This window comes from Acipenser ruthenus, chromosome 39 (assembly GCF_902713425.1).
Source record: "Acipenser ruthenus chromosome 39, fAciRut3.2 maternal haplotype, whole genome shotgun sequence".
Lineage (NCBI taxonomy): Eukaryota > Metazoa > Chordata > Actinopteri > Acipenseriformes > Acipenseridae > Acipenser > Acipenser ruthenus.
In genome coordinates this window covers 3,758,872-3,774,475 of record NC_081227.1, presented here as the reverse complement: position 1 = coordinate 3,774,475, position 15,604 = coordinate 3,758,872, and the positions used below count along the sequence as shown (strand labels likewise).

Here is a 15,604-nt window from a genome sequence, read left to right as displayed (position 1 = left end):
TCTGAGTGCCAGAAGGCAGTCATCAAAATAGAACACAATCTATTTAGAGAACACTGGGAGGTCAGAGGTGAAGGGTGCACGTGAACACTTGCATAGGTTTCTGTTATTCCACTATTGTGCTGATGCGCTGGACTTGACAATCCTCCTTTGTTAAACGCATCGTTCTGATGACCAAACCCCATGAAGTAAGGCTCATCTGACAGCTGCACAATACAAGCGCACTACTAGAGGAGACTGTTGACTTAGCAGGGGCATATAGTCATAATCCTCCCCATTTCCTGTTCCAAAAGTCAGGCAACAATAGAAAAAGCTTAATAATAAATGTATCTCGGGACAGGCGCCACCCTTTCACTGTAGCTATGAAGAGTTGTACACATGGAGTCTCAGCCACGTTAATGTTGGAGTGTATCACTAATAGAGGGCTTCTCATGGTGGCTGTTTGGACTGGTTCACAAAATCCACCAATATGCTAAAGTTTAAACATTTAAACGTGTTTAGGAAATTAAAGAAAACCCAATAGTCCTAATCTGTATTGTAGTGGTTTTGCATAGGGGGAAAAAAAATCAAATTATTGCCGTGTTTATTAGGGGAGTACGATAAACGAATGTTACTATACGGATCACGATATGCAGGTCGTGACACCATATGTGCTACTTGTACTGTATGATGCATAATACAGCTTCCTGAGCCTGCTGACCCCTTACAGCAGATTTAATCCATGCTGTGACAGCAGCTGATGCAGAAAACCTGACTCCCTCCTTGTCTTTTGTCCATTAATGTCCCACTAGTGCAGATTCCATTAATTGCTTTTTGTTGGAACTCGTAAACAAAAGCAGGTTTGTAATGGACAAATTAAGATGCAATGCAGTACCGTGAACCACAGGCAGTATCAAAACAGTTCCCTTTTCACCCTGGGATAAAAAGACAAACAACGTCTTCACAGGGATGCTAGATGTTTAAATATATTTAACATTTTAGTTGGACATATGTTTGGGAATTGTTAAAAATATTGCGATTTAAATACGAGCAAATTAGTATTTATTTTCATTGAAATCAACAGAATCAGCGAAACTGGGTCATGAGCCCTCTCCCACAGCTGTGACTCCCAAAGGTTTCCAAAGTAAGTATTCTTTTCTCATTTGTATTGATTGCAACTGACTTTGAAATCTGTACTCATTTAAAAAAGGACAATATAAGCTTTATTTTTTTTCTTCTTAAACGGTTACCAAAATAGCCGTGCTAGATCTTAGCACTAAGGAAACTAAGGCAGCACAATAAAAAATGTCCTTTCAGTTTGCAGTTTGAATGTAACTTTAAAACAGTGGATTCATTTGGCTGATCTGAGAAACTTTCACCGTTGCGGTGCCAATGCAATCCCAACAAAGGCACTTCATTCTGATTACATGATCTCCAAGCAACATGAACTGATGTGTTCAGCGAGAATGCAGCTCGACTATAAAGTTTATACAGTACCGTAGGACTTGCGTAAAGGAAAAGAAAACCTTTAGGGCTTTTACAGTACAGTCCTGCAATAACAGAGCTTAGGAGGGAGGCTTGCTTACAGGAGACAGCAGCTGCATTCCAGAAAACCCAGGCACATTGCAGGATCTCAAATGGAAAATTAAAATTAATGTCTCCTTCTACAACAAAAATAGATTTTGACAAATCCAAACAAGGGTGAACCTTGTCACAAGTTTTGCTATGAATCCAAAGTTAATTAAGGGCTACGTTGAACTTTTAACTTGATTTTATTTAAATTATGCAGACAGATACAGCGCAGCTTGGCAGTTCTCCCATTTCACTTAAAAAAATAAAAAAATAAAAAAAAATAAAAATGTTCACAAGGTCCATACTCTTAACGAAGCTGAAACTCTAACCAAGCCACCTTGCAGTCTGATTGTCAGACTTTAGAAGCTTTAGAAGGTTGGACCTGGTCAGGACTTGGACTGGGGACCTCTGGAGACAAACCTGCAGAGTATCAATTAGTGTTGATGTTTCAGCAGGGAACACTTTTGCAATCCGATCTCGGGGGGGGGGGGCTCCACTGAAAAGCAGGTGCTTCACTGTAACGTATGAAGCGGTGTTGGTGTTTCGGTAGGAACGCTCTTTCCTCTCAGCCAGAGCATTTAACGGCCAGGGAACCATGTGGGAGGCACAGACATCCGATCTGTTTATATAACATGGGGGAAGAGTTGGGGTGAAAGTTCGGGATGGGTTATCCCACTTTCCCTAACACACATCCTGGTGGCAAAGGCAACACAAAGTGCAAATGTATTACATTACTGCCCCAGTAACGCTGCAACCAGTACCTGGCTTGGGTACAACTAAAATAGATTAAATAAGACCATTGGAGCCATACAGGCACATACACCTACAGTACCATGTGTTGACATTTTTCAATCAAGACAAGCGATAGGCATCTGTGTCAATGGTACAGTATATCAAACTTATATAACAGCATGCTAGAAACTATATATTTCATGGATACAACACTAATACTGTACATACAGGAGATGCTACAGGTTGGAATGTCATTTGGACGTTGTTGGTACTGTAGTCCCATTAAAAAGCTGGGGCTAAGACTGCTTTTAAAGAGTGAAATGAAAACCAGATCAAAATTTCAATAATGGAGTCTCTGGCCAAAAAAAAAGTGAGACTGCCACTCCACATTGCTGTATTCATCAAAACTTCAGGAGGTAAAATGACAGTACAAGAAACTCAAGCACAGCAGAACATTGTTTTGGCTGGTGCTTCATTTGTATTACGTTCATAAAGCTAAGGAAGGCATTATGCCGAAGGCTTGTCTACTTCTAATGTGTTTGTGGCAAAACATATTGTCAGCAGGGCTTGAGTTGCCAATCAGTTTTTAGTGCCAACCACAAACACTTTGTTTTCTAGACATGTTTCGTTATGCCAGTACCCACAAGCAGACAAGGACTTGCTTGTTGGCTGCTTTACAACTTGGACAGATAAGTTTGCATCCTGAAGCTAGTGCCTGAGCAGCCCACTGCTGAGAAGACAAGGCATGAGCAGGTCCCAACCTTCCAGGATAATCTCCAACCCTACAGTATCACACAAGGAATGGCCATTCTGCATAAGAAGCAGCAGTGTAATCTGCCAACAGTAGGCCTACACTCGACAAGCTGTTGACATAAGGTCAGAGATTTCATTCCCAATGCTCCACCCAAGGCCATTTCTCACAGGCTTTACTGTGCTGCTCTAAACAGAAGGTTCCCTGGCACAGCACTGCACCTGAGAATCACACTTCCCTAACATACTGTAGGGACATTTACACTGCTGTATAAGGGATCAGGGAATTTGCTGGGTCTAAATTCATATCGCTGCCTGTAGAAAGACTTTTGTCAGGACAGTTTTGGACTGGGTTTCTATCTTTTAGGTTCCCAAACTGTGGTGAAAGATTCCCCAAATCTCCACACACCCAAACTTCAAGCAATAGGATAGCCTTGTTATTTTGTCCCGTGAATGTAGTGGTCCGTGGGGCAATCCCCAAACACACAGGTGGTCCTGCCCTCCTTGTAAAAGGTTGTGAACCACTGTTAAAGACTCAAAAGCACAAATGCAATTGTAAATCTAACCATTCAAGATGCCGTTTATACCAGACTGTTTCTTTAAACTGAGTGCACAAATGACAAACGAATGCCAGAGATTAAGAAACTGTTCTCCAGGAGCAACACGGGGTCACACCTGTTCATCAAAACATCGCTTCCAACTGAAACCAGGGAAGAAAACACCACACATCCATGGAGTCTTTGCTGTTTTCATAAAGCTTTTACTCGTTGTCTGTTCGGCATGATATGTTCCGACTACCTGCTTAAGAGCCTTCACTTCTTCACACTCTGGAGCTCACAATGTTTAAAGTTTAATAAAAAATGTGCAGCAACGATTCTGCAAGCTTGCTCATTAAAGCTACCTCTTCATATGACTACCAGCATAATTGCATGCGACTAACTGTAGAGAACTCAGCTACAGTGCGACTAGCCTCAAACCCTACAGTACCTTGACCCCAGCAATGTCTTCTGAAATTTAATGCAGTTAGGATGAAACGTCCCCTGCTGTTGCCTTGTCAGAGTAAATAACACAGAGTCATAGGGACACGTTTCAAATGTCTCCACTAGAGCAAATCACTGTGCTCAACTGTCTAAGATAAATTCATTTCTGGAGAACTGCAATACAGTATGTTAAAAATGTGTGCCAAACTTTTTTGCCTTTATAGAAAACTAAAATGGTCAACTGAATTGAGAACCGTTTGCACACCTAACACACTAGTCGTTAACGAAGACAAGGAAATGCAAACCAGCATTAAAAAACAGAGCGGATTTATAACTGTCACTGTGTTCGGCAGTCTGCTATAATTAGGGTCCACCCCAGATAAGGTCTTTAGCCGGCAACGCCTTAAACTATGCTCTGGAATAGTTTCAGCCAGACGAGGACGTTTTATTCGTGGTACACAGATTCAACGACCAAGTGTTCAAAGTTATGGATAAATGTTAGGAAAGCGGTGAAGTGACCAGCAAGAACATGACGTTTTCAATACTGTTTTGCTTCTGTACTTAAGAGCAATGATCATACCGAATTAGAATGAGCTGTCAGTAACCAGTCTTCCATACGATTTCCATGACTGTACGTCAATTCAAAATGAAACAGTTTGCTTAAAGGGACGTCTCAAAGCAGTCTCTCACTCCACATTACAACTTCAAGGGGAAGCCCAGACGTTATTAACGCAGTGACTTCAAAGGAGAGGTCAGCTGCAGCGCTGCCTCTCACCAGTATGGGGAGGTAGCTGACAGACCAGCACCTTCAAATGGAGGTGTGTGTCACTGCAGCCGACGACAAATTAGTGATTTATTAACAAAGAATGCAGAAACAAATATTCAGGGTGATTATCAAATTCAGTCAAACCTTTAATGTCACTCCAATTAAAGTCACCCTCTGCTAATCATCAGCTCATTCCAATGACCCTGACACAATATAACCTAATGGAAGTCAAAAGGGACAAGCTGAAAACAAGAGACTCCAACGCAGTCCAAGTGATTTGTGTTAAAAAAGAAAGAAAATACTTGGAAGAAAAACACACCACAATAGCAACCTGTAGGACCAAGTCTGCCGACGTCTCAGGGGAACAGCGGGGGATTCATGAAGCTCTAGACTATTTAAGGGATCAAACGTCTCGTCCCGTTTGGCAAAAATCTCCACAAAAATCCCACCCCTTTGAGTCAAATGAAAACTGAAATGAAATAAAGCTTAAGTCGGCTGCAAAAGTATCTTATTATATTTCAGCTATACTGCAGCAAGAATATTTTATTTTTTTGGAGAGGGGGGGTTCATATATTAAATAGTTTACCTTTTTAATATATTTTTTCTACATGGGAGTGGATAACCTTTTAATGCCCCACAATGTCCCTCGCTCTCCAGGTAATATAATGGACACGTGCTCACTGTAATTAAAACATATTATTTATTTAAGAAAGCAGAGAAGAAAACACATAAGCATAGGGAAGTGTCGTTCACTTCAAAACTGCTGTGCAAATGTACGATTGTCGGCTTTGATACGGGATGACGTAACCACACTTGTATTCTTCACATTAAAAAGGTCTGGACTGATATGGCACAGGCTATCACTGTCAATGTATGACTGTAGTGCACAAGTAATTGTACATATAGAATGAGGGCGTCAGGTCTATGCTAACTGCATTGTGGTGGCACGTGAATTACAAACTCTATCTGAATGAATGGCATGTCAGAAAAATGCAAAGCACTTTCTTGGGTAGGCATGCGTTTGTACCAACAGCAGCTGTACAGTCCAGCAAGCCACTACCGATGGATTTATTTTTCCACCAGGCTTAAGAAATTAACCTTTGTTTAAAATGTATATACATTTCCTGGCATCAGATGACCCCATCATATTTCAGTGGACAAAGATGTAAGTATGCCAAAACTCCATACTGACTGCATATTGGTATGTATCTCAATGCTAAAAAATACGTAGGCATGCTTCTAATTGTTTCTGATAAAGCAGCTGCTGTCAATTTTGGAATTTGCATACACCTTCACAAGTGCACTAGGCCGCTTCTCGCGGACCTTGGACATTCCAGAGCTCTGCAAAGTGTTGGAAGGTCTCCTAAGAATACAGGGATCATCTTCAAGAGCTTTAATTAGCGTGCAGTGTTCAGGGATACTGATAAAAGCTGGGACCAGGGAAAATCCATAGCTGTTTTCAGAAAACGCCCAGCTATCGATATGTTGCTAGAATAACTGAAAACTTTTTCGATTTCATGCTACAGTACATGAAATCCGAAATACTGTACTGTACATCCTTTCTGTATGTTCTGGGTATCTTGGAGGAATCAAGTTCCACATCATGGTAGATACAAAAAAAATGATTTAAAAAAACTATTGTAATGTGCAAAATTGCTTAAGTCTCCAATAACAGATCCAGGAAAATAGTGTTTCTGGATGATGTAGTATTTATTTATTTAATATGGGTATTCCATCCTGCCTATAAACAGTGTAAGTGAAACACACCACAGGCTAAAATAAAAAACAAACACACATTTCATTTAAAAAAGTAGCTTTTTAGTTTAACCACATTCAAATAACCTTGTTATTCATGAGTGGCTTGTTCCGTCGGTCCTTTCTGAAACTGTGAGAAGAACTGAAAATTTCTGGAGATAGAAATCATTTACTGCATGAACTGTATGTGTCTCATTAGGCTGAAGAAAGCACCGCACACTACCAAGGTCACTCATGCAGCGATAAAACACTTAGAACTTAGCATAGTCTAATTAGAAACTGTTAGTGAGAAGCACTCAGAGACACAAGCTCTGGCACCTCAGCCTTCTGATGATACGTTAAACCGAGCTCCTGTCTATTTTGCACACATTAAGGATCCCGTGACCCTGTGTCGAAGAACAGCAGAGGTCTTAACCTTTGTGTCAAAACCGTGGCCTGCCTAAATTTCCCCTTCCCAGGCTTGTGACTTGGGTTACCAGACCTCCCGGGAAAACTGGGATCATCCCAGGGATTGATTTTTTTTAAAAGTACAAAAACCGTATCCGTTTGCTCAGCAATTTAACAGTGGAGTCATTTATTAGGCTGTGTTAGCGCCATTCAAAAATACAATACTCAGAGTTAAGGGACCAGGTATTACACAAATAATCACAAATAAAGTGTTTGTGGATCTCACATGTTTAAATGGGAACAGCTGATCTACTGTATGCTTTACAATCTGGCTGTTTGTACATTTAACATGTTTTGATTGGATGACAATAGAATGAAAACAATTAGTTCTTATGCTCTGCAATAAATACACCTGATGTTTAATTTTTAAATAATGATTGTGTTATTATACAGTATACTGTTATTGTAACAGCTTTAGAATTGCTACTGTAAAAGAAAATCATTCTGGAAACCTAAAATCAGATTTGCACCCAGAGGTGAAGTGTCTCAACGTATCCCACTGCGCCAGCCGCCATCTAGCCCCTCGTGTAACTTATTTCTTTCAGGTTTGAGAAAACCGTCCTCAGATTAAAGCCATAACTTGATCTTATTTTTAGCTCTGCATGATCATCTACCTACAGTAATTACAGGAAATCAAACAATTACAGATTAGAAAATATGAGCGCTGCAGCTATCCCCTCAGGAATTCAAAGATTTGGAGACAACCAAATGGGGGCTGGTTTGATACGAACAGTATTGCAAGTCCTTGGGAACTGTGTCTTGGTCTAAGCCTTCTCAGACTCAATGAGACGCACGATTGCCTTGGGTTAGGATTAAGAAGCGGGAATTTAAGATCAAAATTAATTTCCATTTTATCTTGCTTGTGGACTTACTGTACAGTGCATGCAAAAAAAGAGCAATCGCCCTTCTTAAAAAATAGACTAAAGCAGCAACAACCCTTCTCATATAAAAAGGGAGATTCCGAGTAGGTTTAGTATGAGACTACTGTACATCACATCAAACGTCCAAACACTAGACGAGTTTATTCACTCTGCAAAATGCACAGCTAAACCTGCTGAAAGTGATCAAGTGTTCTAGGAACAATGTAACATTCTGGTAACTTAAGATCATGACTTTTTAGTAACTAGCCATTTAAAGCACTCTGCTTCCTTCTGAATGAGAACTTATTACAGACTACAGTATGGTCATCAGATGTTCTTCAGACTCATAGCTGAAGACAGAATCGCTTGATCTATAATGTACCTTCATCATCAGAATTATACTGCGCAGTACTCCACATGTTCTGCAGAACTACCACGTTCTACATGGCTGCAGTGTTGCAACATTCTGCAGCGTTACACTCTCCATGTCCTCCTGGTTACTGCATGTCCACTGGGCGAGGTGTTTTTGTTTTGTCCTGCCTAGTACAGAACAGGACATGCTATTACAAAAACAAAAATGTAGACCTATAACATCGCCACCTGTGAGCAACCAGATAAGAAACCATGGACAAATTCCACGGCCCAGCTTCATACAGAACAATATTTACATACAAAGACTTGGCTCCATCATGTTTTACTGCCAATTATGCACTTTAGTTAAACACTGAATCGAATACAGTGCAGTGCAACTTAAGAGTTTTAAAAGACAAGCAGCAGTATATAAAAAAAAACCAGAATTACTTATTTACAGAGTAATAGTGCTAGCAAACTGCAAATCACTAAAAAGTGATTGTACTGGTACAGTGCACATAAACAAGACTGGACCATCTGCACTAATTCAAGTGTAGATAAAAAGAAGCATCAATCACTACCACGGACTAGCATGCAGTAAACTGATACGCATGCAAGTTTGAATTATTATTAGTAGTTTCTAATTCTAAAAAAAGACAAACACCTTTTCACCCAGACTCAGCGAAGCTAGATCTCAATTTCCTTCAGTTTCAGTTTCCAGAAGACAGCAAATCTGTCAACGATCAGACTAAACTGATTGAGCAGTATCCTGCCCCAGCAAACAGGAAACACAAGAAACAAACATGCCCTCAGTAAGAAAAACAGAGTTGGGATGAAATTGCCAGCGCCCAGATCTGCTCAGTACTGTCCCTGGGCAACGATACGATGATCCCAACATCTAGTGATATACACTTGCAATGCAGATCAACATTTTATTGCTGTCGTTTATTCAGCAAGCTTTGAGGTATTGCTGGTACCTCAGAGCCATAACAGGAGAATAAGTTGCCAGCCTTGGACACAACTCAATGCACTACATTATATACTGCACTGTACTGTGTGAGGGTGATTCATGTTTAAATCATTCAGTACTGGTGACAGCAATCCAATATATTGTGGATCAATAGCAACTCTACTGTCCTCCTATTGTACAGTGGTATTGTAACTCAATAAAGCAAGAATCCTGCTTTTCTGCATACATTTAGTTTCATTCAGGCTTCACATTCCATATTAGAATTGCAGGTACTGAATAAAGACATTAGTGATAAAATGTTCTACGGATTTAATCAAAATGTACTCGTAGCATTAGCTTCCAAACTAGCGTGCAGTATCGCTTTATAAAGAAAACGATCTTCACAGCATTGGCTCTCCCTGTTTTAAAACACATTCTTTGAGAAGTCATTTATTGCCTCCTGTACGTTGATTTGCAAGCATGTTGCTTTGTAATTTTGTTAACAGAAAGTAGATTTATTTTTAACATGCCTTTTTACTGTAGTGCAATTTGTTCCGCCTATTAAAAGAGTAGCTTAAGTTATTGGAAATTTCTGAGTCTGCAGCATTGCAATTTGTTCTGTTTATTGGTGTTAACACCAGTATTTGTTTTGCTGTTCAAGGGCATTGCATGCTATGCAAAATTGCTTACCCATCTACAAACAGCTCAAAATACATTAACAGAGTTATGATTTTAAAAACATCCTAAGATCCTGCCTTTTTTGTCATGTTTAATGAACACTTTCATTGAGCCAAACTCAGACATCTCTGTGACAAACACCTGTCTTCTTACATGTATTACATTCAGAGAATGTGCATGTTTGCCATTCCTTAAATACAGCACAACTTTCTTCAGATTATCTATCCCCTTCTTAATCTCGACCCCTCTTTACTAAACATATTAATACCATTTGGATAGTTCACAATGTAGGCAACCTTTCAACTTGACAGTAAAATGTGCAGGGGATCCTTTAAAGAGACCCTTTGAAAGTATTACCGGTATTTGTTCTGCAAGAGGCCATTTGTGCAGTTTTTATGTAAATCTTGAATAACCCAAAAGCATGTTGTCTTTCAATGAAAACAACTACAGTACGTGTTTGTGATGGGTAAAAAAGAAACTGCTCTAAATCATTCAAAAGATCAACACTATGTTACAAGCACATGTCCAACCAAACGGGCAAAGCACAGAGTACCAGTCTTGAAAAGGATTGCCCAGGACTGTGATGACCCTGGTGTTCCCAGCACTTTCTTACACAGCCTCCTCCCAGCTGTTCCAGTCTACAGATCACACCAAATGTGGCCGACAGGACATGTGCTGCCGTCAAAGCCCAGTCATTCCTGGATATGCTCCATAACATGCACAAAATACTTTGGTTCAGGAGCCTGTTGCTGCATTGACCACATGGTCAACAAAAACTGTGTCTGGCTGTTGGGCAATTCAAATAGCTCAACAAATCTGGTCAACCAGATAACAAACATGTACATTAAAAAGAAAACACTACCAGACTCAAATCAATCGGAAACTGACTTCATACCAGTGAATTGCAGTACACCATCACTGCCATACAGCATTACGCATACCTCGCATTGTCCCAGCAGCTACTGGATACACTTATTCTGTATCCTGTATCCTGCTTAGGATTTAAAACGGACTCAAAGCAAATATCAAAAGGAAGTGGTGCCCCAGTATGATGTGGATCACAGACTCGAAATCTGTCTATATAAGGTCGGGGACCATTCCCAGCCATCATCAAGGAGACATGCTCACAAGGGAATCAGAGTCCTGCATGCTACAAATTCTTTTGTTCTGCTCCTCCGAATGATGTATGTTAATCTGTGCTGGATGAGCGACGGCAGTCGAGTCTGGATGAAGCAGGAGAGCTGTTATTTCGATCAGGTGGCCAAGGTTGGGCGTCTACGTAACACTTCATATGAGCCTTCAAAATAAAAGGCCTTGGCGCTGTATTTAAATATACAAAGGCGAGGGTGATTCTTAAAACCCACGATACCTTTTTTCTATGCAAATAGCACCCAAAAGAATTCCATTCCAAACTCTCAGTTGTATATGGGTGAGGATTCTGTGATACATCCTGGCTCTGTCCTTTCTTTGGCTTGAAGGCAAGATCCTCCCATAATCAAAAGGAAGCCTACACATGTTACTACTTTAATGAAGGTTTACAGTCACGGAAAGCATAATAAAAAACCAGACATGGTGTCGGAGCTCATTCTTCTAACCCAGTTTGAAAAACAATACCTCTCCTAACAAGCTGGCAAGTTTCTATTAACACTGATCCTGAAGTGGGATCAATACAGTATTTATTTAGAATCGGATGATCAATACATTGCAGAATGTTTGAAGCTTCCACACAATCTTCATTCAAACTGGATGTTTTGTTGTTTGTAGATGAATTGCAATGCCCGATACATGTTTAACAACTGTTTTCCCCCCATTTAAGACGTCTTTGTCTCTTTCAAGTGCATGTTGAAAACAGCAGTCCGCAGGTGTTTCCTCAAGCATACCAAGGATAACAAAAACATGACGGGATTGATCCTCAAAGCTGTTCCAAATTGAGAATCGGCACATTTCTTCAGAGAGGAATCATGCACCCGAATATTGTTACCAACCAGAAATAAACAACCTTAAATTGCTTTCCTTTGTACTAATGACAATCTGGAGTAAATAGCTGTGAGTCGCCCTATCTATTATACATCCTGTACTATAAGACTTGACTGTATTACTCAACTTCCTTTGCATGCAAGTTGTAACAGGAGCACTGTATTTGTTAGCGGTCCCACACAGATAAAACTACCTTCGGAGAAAGTAGCCAAGGTTGGCTTTCCAAGTTCAGATAAGGCTAAACTATGAAAGAATGTACATTAGCTTAACTGTGAACACTACTGTGGGATACTGCCACTTTAAATGTAACCCCACTGTTGCTGAGTCCTGTCAGAAACAAATATGAACTGGAACTAAGGTTCCAAGTACCGGTAATTGGGTTTTCAGTTTTTTATTCTTAAATGCACTGTACCTCTAAAAAGGTCAGATTCTAATCATGGAATCCAATGTAATTGTCCATTATTAATAACCATATGCTAATGACAAATGCATCAAGTAATATTTTTTAACCAGTTGTGCTCATAGCTAAAAGGGAAAGGTTCCTGGAGAAAACACAGTCTAGCCTAACACAGTAGAGATATTATAAAAAGATTATAAGAATCTGCATACTTTTCATTTCCTGTAGATGTAATACTGATGTATTAGATAAGGCTCTGGACTCTTGACCGGAGGGTTGTGGGTTCAATCCCCAGTGGGGGACACTGCTGTTGTACCCTTGAGCAAGGTACTTTACCTAAATTGCTCCAGTAAAAACCCAACTGTATAAATGGGTAATTGTATGTAAAAAGAATGTGATATCTGTATAATGTGAAATAATGTGATATCTTGTAACAATTGTAAGTCGCCCTGGATAAGGGCGTCTGCTAAGAAATAAATAATAATAATAATAATAAAATATTCCAGTGGAATGTAATCCACTGCTGAAATCATGTTTTTGTTGCTGGAGTCAATAACTAGGAAAACACTTTTTGTATTAAATCCTTAAGTGTTTGATTTATTTATTTTTTAAACACACACTCTGTTTAATCAAACAGACCAACAAGCTATTGAATTTGTTATTACAAAATTGTTTGATTGAATTTAATAATACGACTCTGACCCATTGTGATACTGGGTAAACAGCTTGAATTATTTGTGAAATCACTGCTATAGTTTAATATTATAATCGTCTGTTAAATATACCCAATACAATTGTATATTTCAAATGTACATTTTATTTATGTATTTATCTATTGCCTATGTATCTGTAGCCTGTGTGATTGCTTTATAGGTCAGATTAATTATGTAAAAGGTTAAAACACAAAAAAAATAACTTAAATGAGTTACCAAGTTACTTCTATTGGGAAATACAACAATCCAACACACGGTAAAGAATTAAAACTACTCTCCTTTCTATCCTGATTAATTAAATAAAATCAAATCTCTGAATCTCGCAGGATACCGTACACAACACACACAGCAAGGGACATTCGTCTTCGAACCAACTTAATTATACCATAAGCACTAATACACAGGAAAACACAATTATTTTCCAAAATCATGTTCAGAAATAGTGTTGTGAAATCTATCTGGGATACTCAAAGAAAATAGTTGGGATTAAGCTAACGCAAGCATATATAAACAAGGGGTCGGCAGAGGAAGGCTATCTAAACAAACGTGGTTTATATGGTTTAAACTTTATAAACTGCGGGTCGATGTTGGCTAACTTTGGAAATAATACTGAATAACACTGGAGAAAAACAAAATATTAATTTGAAGTTGCGTAAAGATGTTATTTTTTTACATTTCTTGGTGAAAAATGCAGACCGCGTCTGTGAAGTGCGAGTCAGTGCTTATTTATTCCGACTCAGATATTTCAAAACCGTTATCTCGCCCGAACGACTCAACTTTCTTCAAAACTTCCACCGTAATTCTAACAGAGAAATGCGAACGAAAAAACACAATAATTCCAATTTTTAAAAAAAAAAACCTATTCGTTAAGTACAGTGTGGCTTTAACTACATCTTTCAAATTTAAAAACAACCAGAAAAAAAAAAAAAAACTTTTGTTATGCAAAACATGGAAGGCGGTATTTTGAAAAGACGGCATCAGTTAAAATTTAGAAAACTACAAAAAGATTTCACGCTTATTTATACCCAAACTTAATTAAACTTTACTAGCCAAGTACTAGTAGTTGTTCGTTTACATTAAGAAATTCACAACACAGTAACTTAAATGGCTTCTTGCTTACAAGAAAGCTAACGGTATCCCTTTTGTCAGCCGGCAACTACCAGATTGTTAAAACAAGCACCTTTACAAAACAAAACACCAACTTATTATACAATGTAATATAGCATTAAAAAAAGCATAGATATACATGTGTTTTGATTATTATTATTATATTTTTTAAATACATACGGTATAAGTTACACCTAGGGAAACGTAGTACATATCTCAACAGATATAAAACCAGATTTAGCAAAAAAAATAAATGACTCTCCTTGAAAATGAAATATCAATACAAACAGCATTTTGGCATGAACTCACAGTATGTTGTGAAGAGGATGAAAGCGCTTGCTAGCTTTGTCATCGCCATCTTGCAGATTCTAATGGTGTGTGTCTGCGGGAGCATGCGTACTTCAGAGCATGAGGAGAGAGAGAGAGAATGGGGAGGACCAGGCTTCGAGGGGAGGAGGGAGGATGCGTTTTACAACGTTGTCATAGTTACTACAAGCCATAACCATGACCTCATACCTTTAATAATAAATAAATAAATAAATAAATAAATTAACCATAATACCAGTATCTTTGTATCTTTAAATAGCTGCTGCAGTAGGACAATTTAAAGAATTATACAAATAATGTAATAAAATGTGGACACTCTTATAATATGAAATGTATGTAAATATGTATATAATTATAACATTATTATGGTCTATGTATGTGTGTATTTATTGTCTAAGTAAGTACAAATCTGGTCTATCCATTTAGGGGGACAAAAAAAAAAATACAAATATTTTATGTTGATTAAATCTAAAAGTAATTGAACTGCATCTAGGATTCTGAGTTTATTGTCATTTTAACATTTTTGTTGTTGTTATCTTCACAACCTTCCCAATCTCTGTGTACTTGAAATTATTATTCCTGGTGTAAGCTTGTCAGATTCTCTGGTATGGGTCAAACTCCCACGCTGTTACGTGAACTGAAAACCATAGAACAAACCACTGAACCTCATTAAGGAAACGTGAAAGTATGGTCAAGCACAGGCACATACCAGATACGTCCTGTATTGTTAACCAAAATAAATCATGGTAATCTGCAAAATTACCATGGACGTTATGTAATCAGACACGTGCATCTGAAATACCAATCCTTGTAAAAGGTGAAAGAGGGAAAGATGTGAATCATACACCAGCATGCCATTCTCAGATCCCTGCCCTAGCTGTCCCTCCTCTGCTCCTTGTCATGGGGGGAGCTTGGTGCCAGACAGCTGGCTATAGCAGCATTCAAGTCCAGCTGCCCTCCCCCACACCGCCAACCCTAGCGGCATTGGGAACCACATTCCCTGACCGGAGTCTCCACCAGCAACCGATGACTTCAATTAAAGACACACTCTATTTTACATTAAAGCTAGCTTCATTTGTGTCATTCTCAAGATGCTGTATCCTCCTCCTGAGCTCCGCTCTCACGGTACCTGCAGCAGGAGGAGGTTATGCACGTGACACACAATCTCTGATGTAGCTCCAGAAACAATGAGGAAAAAGGGGTTCTCCTCCCCCCCCCCCCCAGATGCTATTTGTGTTATACACAGAAAATCTGGTTTATCCATTTA

The 15,604-nt window shown here is 39.0% G+C and overlaps 1 protein-coding gene across 1 annotated transcript in view; it reads right to left on the bottom strand.

Annotated features, from left to right (window-relative positions):
* LOC117397402 (junctional adhesion molecule 3B-like) overlaps positions 1–14,470 on the bottom strand; it is a 32,605-nt gene extending 18,135 nt beyond the window's left edge. Inside the window, exon 1 of the mRNA XM_059009660.1 lies at positions 14,320–14,470. Within this exon, the coding sequence (XP_058865643.1) occupies positions 14,320–14,404 (85 nt within the window). The 5' untranslated portion in view covers positions 14,405–14,470. The remainder of the gene's footprint in view (positions 1–14,319) is intronic.
* Between the last annotated feature and the right edge of the window lie 1,134 nt (positions 14,471–15,604).